At 40.1% G+C, this 12,623-nt stretch overlaps 3 protein-coding genes across 4 annotated transcripts; 1 reads left to right on the top strand and 2 right to left on the bottom strand.

Moving 5' to 3' along the window:
* Positions 1 to 310: 310 nt before the first annotated feature.
* gatad1 (GATA zinc finger domain containing 1) lies at positions 311 to 3,654 on the bottom strand. Its single transcript, XM_029281508.2, has 5 exons — positions 3,167 to 3,654; positions 2,746 to 2,868; positions 2,590 to 2,649; positions 2,274 to 2,457; positions 311 to 1,474 (listed from the first exon to the last, which is right to left on the bottom strand). Exons 1-5 carry the CDS (start codon positions 3,344 to 3,346, stop codon positions 1,278 to 1,280), a joined length of 744 nt encoding a protein of 247 aa, XP_029137341.1. The 5' UTR covers positions 3,347 to 3,654; the 3' UTR covers positions 311 to 1,277.
* Positions 3,655 to 4,443: 789 nt separating this feature from the next.
* chrac1 (chromatin accessibility complex subunit 1) lies at positions 4,444 to 7,012 on the top strand. The gene is made up of 3 exons (XM_020655325.3): positions 4,444 to 4,665; positions 4,844 to 4,970; positions 5,954 to 7,012. Exons 1-3 carry the CDS (start codon positions 4,507 to 4,509, stop codon positions 6,031 to 6,033), a joined length of 366 nt encoding a protein of 121 aa, XP_020510981.1. The 5' UTR covers positions 4,444 to 4,506; the 3' UTR covers positions 6,034 to 7,012.
* On the bottom strand, positions 6,047 to 10,652 carry si:ch211-57n23.1 (uncharacterized). Of its 2 annotated transcripts, XM_020655324.3 has the most exons (4): positions 10,322 to 10,652; positions 9,007 to 9,532; positions 7,557 to 7,743; positions 6,047 to 6,184 (listed from the first exon to the last, which is right to left on the bottom strand). In XM_020655324.3, exons 2-3 carry the CDS (start codon positions 9,519 to 9,521, stop codon positions 7,602 to 7,604), a joined length of 657 nt encoding a protein of 218 aa, XP_020510980.1. In that variant the 5' UTR covers positions 9,522 to 9,532; positions 10,322 to 10,652; the 3' UTR covers positions 6,047 to 6,184; positions 7,557 to 7,601. The 2 variants fall into 2 exon arrangements, with proteins under 2 accessions (XP_020510980.1, XP_020510979.1); XM_020655323.3 differs by lacking the exon at positions 6,047 to 6,184 and having other exon boundaries at positions 7,404 to 7,743; positions 9,007 to 9,528.
* Between the last annotated feature and the right edge of the window lie 1,971 nt (positions 10,653 to 12,623).

Below are 12,623 nucleotides of genomic sequence, written 5' to 3'. Positions count from 1 at the left end.
CATCGTGTGCGATCCTATCCTATCATTTCTCTCACTGTGTTTGACTATTTCAGTGTGGAGGCAAAGCAGAGGTTAAACACATTTACACAGGACTTCAAAGAACATAGAAAGAGTTAGAGCAAAAATGAGATCGAGTACCGAGGTGACAGAGCAAGGCTCTCGTCACAAGAATAAACATTCCTAACAGTTAGCAGTTATCTTTCCAGTATAGTGCCGCTCTCTCCCTCTGTTTATCATTTCTTAATGGTCTTAATGGAAGACTGTTGTCCATCTGCTAAACACTGAATAAAGAGGACTGTGAAATACTTCATCTCTGTAGAAGATTAAACAAATGTTTTTTTAATATCTCTTTTAAATACAAAGCATTAACAGGTGAACTGATCAGTTTCAGCTTTTTTCAGGGAATGTTCTGAGTTTCAAAAGTAAGACAGTGTTACGTTTCTGTGGTATTCATGCGGCCAGAAAATAGAATATTCATGGGCAACAATGGAGAGACAAACAATGGTGCCAGCAAAGGCAAAAATCAAGCTTTGAAGACGGAGGCATGTGTATTATAAGTTATACATATAGCTGTATTTGTATTGAATATTTTGTGTGAATTCATGTTTTAATGGTAATACAGTTACTATGTGATGGAAAAATTAACTGGTGTGACAAACTAGTTGATAGGTGGTATAGTGGAGGTTGAAAGTGGACCCAGGGGGCTGAAGGACTGAGGTTTGAGGAACAAACTATGTGCTGCTGTTTCTTCAGAGGATGCTATACAGTTTGTTTGTTTTTTTTTAAAAGCAAAGCTTTACCTGGTGAGCTAATCAGGTCTTTCTCTTTCAGGAGAATGTTTGCAGTTGGAAAATAAAGAATTCCATGTGCTGTAATATGCCTGGAAAGCATTGGAATGTGACACTTCAGATCTGAAATGTATAACTTAGCTAACATTATCTTTTTTTACAGGATAAAAAATGTGAAAGCCTCAGTTCTGCAAAAAAAATAACAAGTTGATGTTGATTTACTGTCCACAGAGAAACTCAATCACTGTAAAACTACTATATAGACATGGTAGAAAGAAGCTTTCCTGTTTATTAGTAAATACAAAAGTAAATTCTACACTGCAACTGTGTAATGAAGTTTTCTGAAACGTATTTACACTTAGTCTCCTTTGTCGTCTTTCTGAAGTGATGGATGTGACAACAAACCATTGTTGTTGTTTTTTCATTATACTACATAAATGTACAAGTGCCTGTTTAAAAGCAACAGACTTAGTCCATATCACAGTTGTGTTAACTGCTGCTGCTTGCAGTTTCTTTGGCAGGGAGGGGGGTTGGTGGTGCTGCTCCTAGGTGGGTCCAGATGTAGCCCTTTTCTGGCAGCATGGGGATGGTGGGGAACGGAGAGCTTCGGGACTTGAAGTATTCAGAGGGGGCGTGGCACACAAACTCCAGGTACTCCATCTTCCTCGGCAGATCCTCCTCTGGACCTAAAACAAAGAATAAACACATCATAACATGTAACATGGTCTATTTATTGCATAAAAATGGGAAAGAATTACAGTTCTTTTTTAAAAATATACATATTCTTTTTTTCATTACTTTTTATTGTCATCATGTCATCTGATTTTTTGATCCAGCAGATGTCGCCCTTGAGCACCAGCATGAAACCAAAACAACTCGCAGTGCATTGTTGTGTTAGCATGCTAATGCTAGTGATCTTTATTATGCTGGTATCTTCACACTGCATGTAAATTTACCTGAAATGAGCGTGATCTAGAAACACAGTTAAGCAGTGAGTACAGTATGTTATTCTTCTTTTCTCTAGTCCCTCAATTAAACAACTTTTATACACGAGGGGAGGAGTCAGCCGGCCGTCCAGGCGATGTAAACAAACTGAAGATAGGACTCTGAAAACTCTGAAAACATCACAGACAGTGGGACTCGGGTGTTACACCCATTGTAGACAGTCATGACTCACAGAGTTATTTTCAGAGGATATACTTGATTTATATTACAGTTAAGTGTGAAAAATCACAAAGATTTTAACATACAGTACACATATTTTATATTCAACATAAGGATGACAAAGGTTGTGTCCCCCCAGTGATGTGGAAATTCTAAAAATAACACTTACAATACAGAACATTTGTATTACAGTTTGTTTGAAGTAGCTTAAAGTTAAACTGAGGGAGCTTGGATCTGTGTTACATAAATTCATAAATGTTTCCCTCCATCAAGGTTTTCTTCCCTTTCTCTACGATATTTAACATCTTTAGGAGGACTCACCAACGATGTATGTCCCAGGATCAAACAGGTCCTTTGGGCTCGCCTGCGTGGGGATTAACCAGGTCAGGGCAGCACTTTTTTCACAGTACTGGTCCTGTACGAAGCCTCGAATCTGAGCATAGTATGGCTTCCCATCTTCCTCATCTGTTACCTTTATCACATCTCCAGTCTGATAGTACACACCCTGCAAATACAAACATCTGACAGTGAAAACCACATAGATACTTCTCTTACATGCATCATAGGATAGCAGCTGAGCTCACCACTGCTGCAACAACATTGAACATGTTTTGATTGGTAAGAATAGACACCATACCTTGTAAAAAACTGATTCTGACGTGATGATTGTTGAGACAGAATCTGGTGATTTGATTGGCTAAGGAAAGATCGCACACAGACACACAGGGGTCAAATAGATTCAAATCTCCACAACAGAGCAAAAGAGAAATAACTACAATTTGCTGATGGTTACATTTTTGAGCTTGAATATGTGTCGTCTCCCCTTTCCTTTGGTCGACACTTTCTTCTCGGAGGCAGGAGCTTTGTACTTGGTGCTTCTCAGGCGTGCAGACCTCCTGTGGATCTCCTGCTTGGACTGAAAAAACAGTGGATTATCTGTTGATGGATTAACTAACTAAGCCTCTCTGTAGCCTAAGACACGACAGATGTATTCAGCGATATTTCCCCTTGTAGAGTCTTCTGTAGACTGATGGTCATTTCATTACTGTCCGTTATGTCCATATTTAGCTTGAGGTGATGACGTTATTGCCCCATAGTGACAAAACAGATTGGTAAACATACATCACCAAATGTGCTGTGAACTCTTCTTAAGAGGGGCCACAGACTCCCTTCATAATAACCTCAAACATTCTGATTTTGACACAGTAACATACCTGCTTTCCTCCGCCATTGCTGGGCTGAGTGTTGGAGGACAGGGAGGGTCCTGATGCTCCGCCGCTGCTGCTCTTTCCTGTGCAGTTGTTGCAGAGGATCTCTCCCTGGTTTCCCTTCTTCCACATGGACGAAGAATTCGTCTTGCAGACTGCACAGCACGGTTTCAAACCCAGTGGCATGGTAAGTGGTGAGTAAACGACGAGAGGATAAAGGTAAATACAGGACTCAGGACTCAGTGGAGAGACGATGGTTGTTCGTTCAGCTCCAGATAACTGTGTTCCTAATAACAAACGAAGAAGACTGCGACAAACGACAACGAGCAAAATGTTTCCTGTATGGAACAAATAGACTCCAAACTACAGATTATAACAGAATATTAACATCAAATATCACGACAGCATCCCACAGTGGTTCTATATTTTCGTACCCACATCACTGCCCATACCGCCATTGCTAACTCTACTGTTTCTTCTTCTTTGGCTCTCTTGACAACGGTTCTTCTTCTTCGGGGGTTTGCTATTTTAAGTCAAGCGCCTCCACTGGACAGGAGGAGACGGCACAGAGCTCAACCTCTAATCAGAAATAACTTCTCTAACGGTTTGTAGGACTAAGATAACTTCCGATGTTAAAACAATAGGTGGTCTTATTTATACAGAAAACCACACAATTGGCAACATAAGTAAATCTAAAAAAAATATTTCTCCAGAGGGTGTCCAACAAAAACTTGTCAAACATGTATTTTCTGCACTTTTAACACTGTTATGAATTTACTTTGACCTGTCACCTGAAAAAAATAGTATTGTCGCATTGGCAAAGGATAAAAAATGGAATAAATTGACACATGTTAAAAAACAATTTTAGAATTGAAAACCAATCGGCAACATACTTGTCATCTGTGTGGTTTGAGGTGGAGCATTAGATAACAATTAAATTAGGTATTATTAAGTTGGTCATTTGGAGGTAATATAGGGATCACAGAAAACTAATTTTGTCGTGAAAACAAGAGGTAGTTTATACAATCTGCATGTTTACTAAGTACTCCTTTGTTTACCTTTTTTCCATTACTTACAGAAGCAATAAACGTAATTGTTTTCATGATGGTATGAACATGCCCGTGAGTACAATGTTTTAATGATAAAGTTATAATACATATCTAGACTGTAGGTATAATAAAACAAGTTGTTTTTTTGGGGGTTTTTTTACCAAAAAACTTTAATCCAGCAGGTGGCGATAGTCCAGTGTATTGCCGGGTAACTACAATCAATGTGAAACAGAAGAAGAAAAGCGTCACAGTTCAAAACAATACTCCAAAGTTCCTCTTGTCTGCCGCCGTGTCCTCATGAAGATGTCTCAAAATACTCCCGACAAAGACGACCAAACGTTGGCCAACAAGAAAACCATCTCCCTCCCGATCTCCAGGGTGAGGTTGATAATGAAGAGTTCCCCGGATGTGTCCAGCATTAACCAGGACGCTCTGTTTCTCACCACCAAGGCTACAGTAAGTTAAGCTGCTGTCTAATGCTAATTCAGCGCTATGATGCTAATTTGCAGCTCATTCATTTTGCTACCTCTGCCGCTAGCATGGGTTAGCTCGTTAGTTGTGCGGATAACTGTAAAGAAGTATTTGACAACATATCAGCTCAGAGAGTTTCTCCTTGTCTTTGTGGTTTTTACAGGAGCTGTTTGTGCAGCATCTTGCTGTGTCTTCATTCAACAACGGCGCCGGGAAAGACTCTAACTCTCTGTCATACAGCGACCTGGCTCAAACTGCAGAGGACACCGAGACGTTTCACTTCCTTACAGGTGAGATGAGATCCAGACAAAACCTGCAACAACTACAGGGCCTTTCTTCACTAATAGCCATCTAACACTGAAACTTTAGTTACCTGGAATCTTATCAAAACCATTTACTTTTTTATCTATACTAAATATACCTCCGTTTCAATCCTACCCTTCTGAGGTATTACAGTTTGAGTGTTTCAAAGTGGTGTTGATCCAGTGATCCTCTGAAAGATAGTGTTTCTGCTTTTTCTACATTCTGCTCTATTTATTGTGTTTTGTTTGGCCTCATTGGTCTAAATAAGCCTGCCAGAAAAGTCCTCCCAATACATTCAAAACCTCAAACTACATACTAAAACAATCATATAGTTCAGGGGTGGGCAACTGGCGGCCCAGGGGCCACATGCGGCCCTCAGGTTAATTTTTTACATATCAATTAATTGAAAACATGATGAAATCATGAAAACCAGAAGTATGTCCATAATAATATTTGATCACTGGTATATGTTGAGTTAATTTGAGACATAATCGACTGTAATCGTTTTTGTATTCTACAATTTGGCCCTCTGCCAGTGAGAATTCAATGACTGTGGCCCTTGCTGTGACCAAAGTTGCCCATCATTGATATAGCTGAATCAAGCCCATGACTCTCTCTAAAGTGTTTTCTGTCTGTTGTTTATCATAATTCAATGAAATGTATTCTATCTTTTGTATTAATGTAGCAGCATAAGTAGTTACATTTACCATGATCTTGAATTTGATCTATACTATTTCAACCCTCCCTATTAATCATTGACTACATCATTCATAAGGCCTATAATAATTTGTCTCCTAGTTGTCGAATGTCATCAGATAATGTACGTTGGCAGCCTATCCTGGCTCTTAAAAAATACGTTATTCAAAACTTGATGGTTTAATTAAATTGGGACAATCAGGGATGACGTTGAACGCTTAAAGTAAGATGACGAGATGTGAGGAGTTTGACAAATTGTCTTTTGAACTGACAGATATCCTGCCTAAGAAGATCTTGGCTCGAGATTACCTCAAGTCTTTGGAGGACATGCAAGACGAGGAGGCCGACTTTTGAAGAAGGAAGCTGGCTGCATTCCACTTCGTGACAGATGTTATCAGATTTAAAAATGGCATTTATTGAGAGAAACATGACTGCTGGCAGAGGAGAAACCCTAGACTTCGTAGATTCTTCTGAACAGATCGCCAGAGTTTAGCTGTAGGGTCCACTGGAGAAGTAAGAAACAGAAGAGAAAAAAACAAGTAGCACAAATTTGAAAAGCAGCAACACAGAGTCTATGTGGATCTTAAAAGTACCAAATCTTTGAGATAACTTTTTTTTTTTTTTTTTACCAGAAACAATATCATAAACAAACCAGCCTTGGATTAATCATAATGTAACCACCCTGTCTTTCCTAGTTTTGAATGAATCACCTTCCAGAAGACAACACTTCTCTGTTTGTTACAAGAAATGCTGCACTCTATTACATCTGAATATTTGATGATTTCAGAACAATTGTGCGTTCAGCCTGTACTCCTTTACCTTTTCTTTTTAATTTCATGCTTACAACAATCAGGAAGTGTAAATAGTTTGCCTTAACAGCTTGCAGGTTTTTAGGCTAAGTCAAATTAACACTATTTCCATCCTTTCCACTCAGCTGCAGCACTGATATCTCAACTGCTGATGCGCTCTGGCCTTTAAAATATTATGAGAAACCTTTACAAGTAACTTCATAGTGAAATGTGTGACGTTACTGATTCTAAGTTGTACATTGTTTTTCTTCTTAAAGATATTGTCATGTTTGAGTTTTTACGGGTTTACTTGAAATGAGTTTGATCCATTCTAAAGTACAAATACCTCGGTTTTTTTTCCCTCCAGATTAAGTACAAGGCGACTGAACGTGCTGTCTTTCCAAATGAGAACTCACACTGAGTCCCAACGGATGTGACTATTTAAAGTGTATATAATAGCTGACCACCTTATTTAGAATCTTCTTCATATGTACAAATAAAATTGTTTACGTTTGATATTAAAAAAAAGATTCATGATGTCTGAAGTCATGTTGCTGCCTCATATTGATTTTAGATAACTCTGGAGAGAGAGATGCATTTATAAACAGGAAGGATGCATGTTGTGTGATGTGTTAAAAACTGTTCCGGGGGGCGGGGCTCCTTTCATTCCCTGCTTTCTCCCTGATTTTCTGACTGTCTACTGTCCTGTCTCTCTAATAAAGGGTGTACCCCGCCTCTCGTCCAATAAAAGCTGAGCTTTCATTGGATGAGAGGTCCAACCAATGTGATGTTGAACGGGAAAAGCGGTATAGATTATGGATGGATTGATGACTGTTCTAAGGTTCACAAGTATTACATATCATTTAATTACATGTCCATATTGTACATAATCGCGAAAAGAAATATTTTAAAGATTTAAATCACATGCATCAAATCTTCCCTGATAATGCCAGTTTTATTTTTCACTGCTGATTCCAGGTTACACACGGTACTTAGGAAGGTTTATTGACAATACATAGTGCATAATCTACTACAAAGTAGCATAATCCTGAGCATGCATGCATTAGCTACATGAATATGTATACATACAGTACAAATGAGGGAAGTAGGAGCGGCAGCAGGTCCTCGTCTTTGTTACTGCTGGATGAGTTTGTTGAGTCGAAGCTGCATGTTGAGCAGATTCTTCTCTAATGTAGAAAAATGATCCTCCAGGATGTTTGCTGTTTGCTCTCTTCCATCAATGGCACCCCTGGTGTTGGCCAGATTTCTCCTCAAGCTTTGAGGGAGGACAAACCACAAGTTTTCACTCTAATAATCAAAAGATTTATTCCAGGAGTAGGAGTTTGTTCCGTCACATCTAACAGAGACACATCATTTAGTTTCAATGATTCTCTACGAGCATGTTAGTGCCAGAGCTGCAGCTCTACCAGATGTCTGAACAGATGACTGCTGGAAAACATTCGACATGACTCAGCTGCTTGTTATGATGGTGTTTCCACTCTTCAGCCCTGAAACCATGTTGTGTTTTGGTGAAAGAGCAACACCGACATGTCTGCTTCACTTACAGGGATTAAAGAACAATCCCACAGGAAGAATCAGACCAGTATTAACCAAAACCCCCCCAACCAGTCTCTGTGGGGCTTTTGTCTTATCTACATGTATTCTATAGAAATATAAAGACAACCTGTAATATACTGTCTGTACCAGCTCCAGTTCAACTTAACCATGTTGTTACCACCTACGCTGCAGATAATAATGTTTTGTTTGGAGGCAGTGTAGTAGAAAGATAATGACTGTATGGCTTTTCAACTGGAAAGAAACTGTCAAGGAAACTTGTTTGGGCATTGTGGGACATTTTTGTGATGTAGTGGACCAAAAAGGGAGTTATGGGGATTTATTTGGGTAAATTTGGGATATTTGGAATATATTTCGATATAATATTGTATTGTGGGGGTGAAGTAGTAACATCACAATGATGGTTTTTATTTGTCACTGCTCACTCATCTTTTATTTCAGCAATGTTTCTGAAGATCACATGCTCTTTGGCGGCACCTATGGCGAAAAGTGGTAACTGCAGGTTACTTTTTTCTTTGCTGATGGATGTCTTTTTTTCTTTTTTTAAAAGCATTACATTTTGTCTCTTGACATGGCATTTCTTTAGGATTTTTTAAAGTATGCTATCATCTCTCTGCATTTTTTATTAGTTTTTTTCTTCACACACTCAAGTGAGTTCAAGAACTTTTTTTTACTGGGGATTGTCATAAGCAACACATTGTTTGAAGGCTTTCATCAGTGGGCAGTGGGCACAGTAACCATCCAGCAATATGTATGGACTTTGAGAACTTTTATCAAAAAGAAAACCTGCAAGATTATTACTATTAAGGGGGGGTCTAAAGAAAGTGTTATAAAACTAGAGAAGGTTTTGTTTCTGCTATAAATACGATGAACAAATTTAGCTTTTTTTTCCTACTCCTGTATTGTCACACAGTCTCTTATTTTATTTAATCCAACAAATGGTTCTTGGACTTTAGTTTCTCACCTGGTGAGCGCCCCCTGCTCCTGCCCCTCCTTCCTCTTCTCCTCCAGAGAGACAAACACCTTCTCCATGGTCTGCATAGTTTCTACCACACTCTGGTGGTCCGACTGGATCCCCTGGACCTCCTCTCTAGCTTGGTGTTCATATGAGATCCCTCCGTCCTCCACCCCACTGGACGTGGAAACAGCCTGCAAGGCGGCCCTGTTCTGGAGAACCATCAGACGGGACCTGGCGAACTCCTCCGGCCCGGCGATGTTCTCCCAGCAGATCGCAGAGGACGGCGGGAGCCAAAAGCGCTGGGAGCAGTTTACCGGTTTATCTGGGGTCTCTGTTATGAAGGGGCTGTCAGCGGGGAAGCTGCGCAGCAGGTGCAAAAGGGATGATCCAGAACCCCACTCCGAGTCCTCCAGCTCTGGTTCCCCAAACATGTGAAGTCCTGCTGCTCCTGCCCCCCCATCCCCGAGGAGGAGGGAGCTGCAGAGGCAGAGCATGGCCCAGCTTAGTGCCCCCTGGAGCATCTCCAAACTGTCTGAAACATGAAGTATGAGGCTTTGTTAGGCTGCTGGAACACACACACACACACACACACACACACACACACACACACACACACACACACACACACACACACACACACACACACACACACAGCTGTGTGATTGCTGAAAATACAGTTGTTGGCTTCATGACAGACTTGATTTACTAAACATCTGATCTTCTCCTGCCAGCTTTTGTTTTCTTCACACTTCAGGATCTCATCTCAACACATTAAACCCAAAGACTACCTGATTTAAATAAAAGCACAACAACCATTTTTATTGAGCAACGATGACATAATCATGGAAGTATGTGCAAATACAAGACAGACGATTTTGCGTATGTTGAGAGATGACGCTTGTCCAGCAAAGATTTTAGACAGCATATTGTCAGCTTTTAAGTTTGATCAACTTTTAAATAAGTGTAAATAATTTGACGTTCAACTTTTGAGGTTAAAAGAAAAATATATATAACATATAGACTAAATTCTCCATAACATTTTCTCCATCTAGAACATTAATCTTTGCGTCACAATAATATATGCACCTCATATTTAGGTGTTACTATTTACTTCGAGGTTTTTTTTTCTTCAGGCAATCCCTCCTTTTTTTTAACGAGCTTTATTGTGTGCTAGCAGTTGGAATGAAAGTTTAAACTTGACGGGACACCACTACGTCTTACTTGCAACTTTTACTCCTTACAATACATTTATTTAAACCTATTTTTCCTCCTTACTAAAAAACGCTCTCCGTTTTAATCTCGTGTAAGTAACGTGTCTTACCCTGCAAAGAAAATCCCAGCGAAGAAGAAGCTGTGTATGTGTGAGTGCTGCGGCTCTCCTCTGCTGCCTGAAGTCTTTGGAAAAAATGACTCTGCCTGCAGACTGTTACAGGCGAAATGAGTCACAGCTTTGTAGTCGTGTAGCAGCAGACTCAGGAGCAAGCACTTTCCATCTGAGTGTGTGGAAAATGACTCTAAAGAAGGTAAAATAAGCTTGTTAGGTTGGCTGGACTTAAATGTGCAAATAGCTGTAATGCATGCTGTTCCAAGGCTTTCTAGTCTTCTTCTAAAATGTTGGACTTTTCTGGGTACAGCTTTTTGTACATCTTAGGTCTTCAACCAAAGTGAGTCTGTGAATGGAGTAGGAGGTGTGATGGTCCTGGAATTTATGAGCCATTTTACTATGTCCTAACCAGGACCAGCCAGGCTTGAATTTTGATTATATTTATGCTCAAAATGTGCTTAACATACAGACATCAAGCCTGAGAATTCAAACAGACCAATAAAAATCATGTTAACAAGAATAAAATCTGTCTACATTTTTTAGTCCCAAAGCAGATGAACTTTTTTTAAATTCAAACCATCAGTTTAAATTTAGTAGTTACATTTTTTTTTTTAAGTTTAAAAAAAGATTAAGGTCTTTAAATGCCCAGGAAATAAGTTTATAGCCCTGTCCTCACACACTGACTTCAGCAACAAGGAATGGAAGTCATGTTTTGGAACAAACAATTATGAGTGATGTAATAGATCAGGACTGGACAAGATGAACACACCCCCCCAACATGTGATGTGGGAATCTGTAAAACATCAACATTGTAGCTTAAAAGGAGGGTGGGACTTTAAGTTTCCTGATTCCACAGATACTCGTGTCTTTAGTCTGCAGCTGTTTGTAGCAGCCAGATGTTGGTGCCTCAGTAGAGGAACAAAAACATTCAAAACCCAAAAAAATACATGGGAAATGCAAAATGTGTCCAATAAATAGTTGTTTGAAGAAATAATAGATGAACATTATAGGCCTGTGGTTGTTTTTTTTAAAAACATTGCCATCTTCAGCAGGGCGATGGTGTGGAGGTCAAAGTGATCGGGAAGCAGAAAGAAATCAGATTTCTGCTATACAACATTTTAATTGTGAGGGTTTGGAGCCTATAAACATTTTGAATAACACGTCTGTTAGGCCTGATGATTGAAGAAGATGTTTTCCAAACTTTTCAGTGAAGTGTGACCATACCACTCACCATTTGCTGTAGTTCATGCTATGTCTCATAATGTCCATTGTATTTCCCTTTGCACAGGCAGAAGTAAAAAAAAAAAACATTAAGGTCTTTAAACAGTCTTTTTTTTTTTTTTTACACAATTTAAACATGATATATGATGAAATAAAATAAATGATATTTCTCTTTAAATTAAGGACTTGGACATTTGCATTTTCATATAAAAAAGTATTTGTTGTAGCCGAGGCTACCACCAGGTGAGGCTAGTCTACCAGCAGTAACACACCACTGCTTTACTATAGTAACTATAAAACCTGCAGAGACCTCAGTGACATCTAGTGGTGAAAACTGGTAATAGGGATCAATTACTACTATCTCCCTCCATCAATACACAACATTGGGATCCTTATGTCCGATAAGGGGATTTGAGGGAAGCATTTTTTACGTTATTTATACATTTCATTGTATTTGATCATATATGCTATCATGAACTAAAATCTCGTATAATCTTATAACACGTTAAAAATTCCATCACAATATATTTAGAATTAAGCTCCATGTTCATGGTTTCAGAGCTGTAACCATGCCCCGGGTCTTGTCATTAAAGGGGGGCGGTGATCACCACGTTGCTCCTCCCCCTCCGGGCTGCCGTCACCGGGGCTGCTGGACCGGATCAACTCGGCACCAAACAACCAGCCGCCGGCTGCTGCTGCTGCTGCTGCTCCTCTGTGCTGAGAGAAGACCCGGTGCAGACAGGAGCCTCCCCGCACCGCCTCTCACACTGTTTTCTTCTCTCACCGTCAACGACATGGCCTCCGACGGCATGGACGAGAGATCTCCGCTGCTGTCGGGCCCGAACTCCGAGAACGTGACCCCCACTGCTCCCCCGTACCTGCAGGATCCGAGCCCCCGAGGTAAACACACTCAGCATGCAGAGCTGCCCCCGCCGCCTGCATGCTGCTGAATCATTTCAGGGCGTATCGGGTTTGTGCGTAAATAAAACTGCAGCAAAGCAAAAGGCAAGGGCAGTGGATCGGCAGCAGAGGAAAAAAGGTGGAGCTTGCTCTGTGAGAACTGGAGCAGTGGGTTAGA

The sequence above is a fragment of the Labrus bergylta genome, chromosome 19 (assembly GCF_963930695.1).
Source record: "Labrus bergylta chromosome 19, fLabBer1.1, whole genome shotgun sequence".
In the NCBI taxonomy this organism is placed as follows: Eukaryota; Metazoa; Chordata; class Actinopteri; order Labriformes; family Labridae; genus Labrus; species Labrus bergylta.
This window is presented reverse-complemented; position numbering and strand designations above follow the sequence as displayed.

Excerpts from the sequence above, each read along its gene's own strand:
- gatad1 (XM_029281508.2), bottom strand. The coding sequence starts at position 3,346 with ATGCCACTGGGTTTGAAACCGTGCTGTGCAGTCTGCAAGACGAATTCT. Across the intron at positions 2,869-3,166 it reads GCAATGGCGGAGGAAAGCAG|TCCAAGCAGGAGATCCACAG; the intron begins GTATGTTACTGT and ends CTGTTTTTTCAG. Across the intron at positions 2,650-2,745 it reads ACATATTCAAGCTCAAAAAT|CCAATCAAATCACCAGATTC; the intron begins GTAACCATCAGC and ends ATCTTTCCTTAG.
- chrac1 (XM_020655325.3), top strand. The coding sequence starts at position 4,507 with ATGAAGATGTCTCAAAATACTCCCGACAAAGACGACCAAACGTTGGCC. Across the intron at positions 4,666-4,843 it reads TTCTCACCACCAAGGCTACA|GAGCTGTTTGTGCAGCATCT; the intron begins GTAAGTTAAGCT and ends TGGTTTTTACAG. Across the intron at positions 4,971-5,953 it reads GACGTTTCACTTCCTTACAG|ATATCCTGCCTAAGAAGATC; the intron begins GTGAGATGAGAT and ends TTGAACTGACAG.
- si:ch211-57n23.1 (XM_020655324.3), bottom strand. The coding sequence starts at position 9,521 with ATGCTCCAGGGGGCACTAAGCTGGGCCATGCTCTGCCTCTGCAGCTCC. Across the intron at positions 7,744-9,006 it reads GAGCAGGGGGCGCTCACCAG|CTTGAGGAGAAATCTGGCCA; the intron begins GTGAGAAACTAA and ends CCTCCCTCAAAG.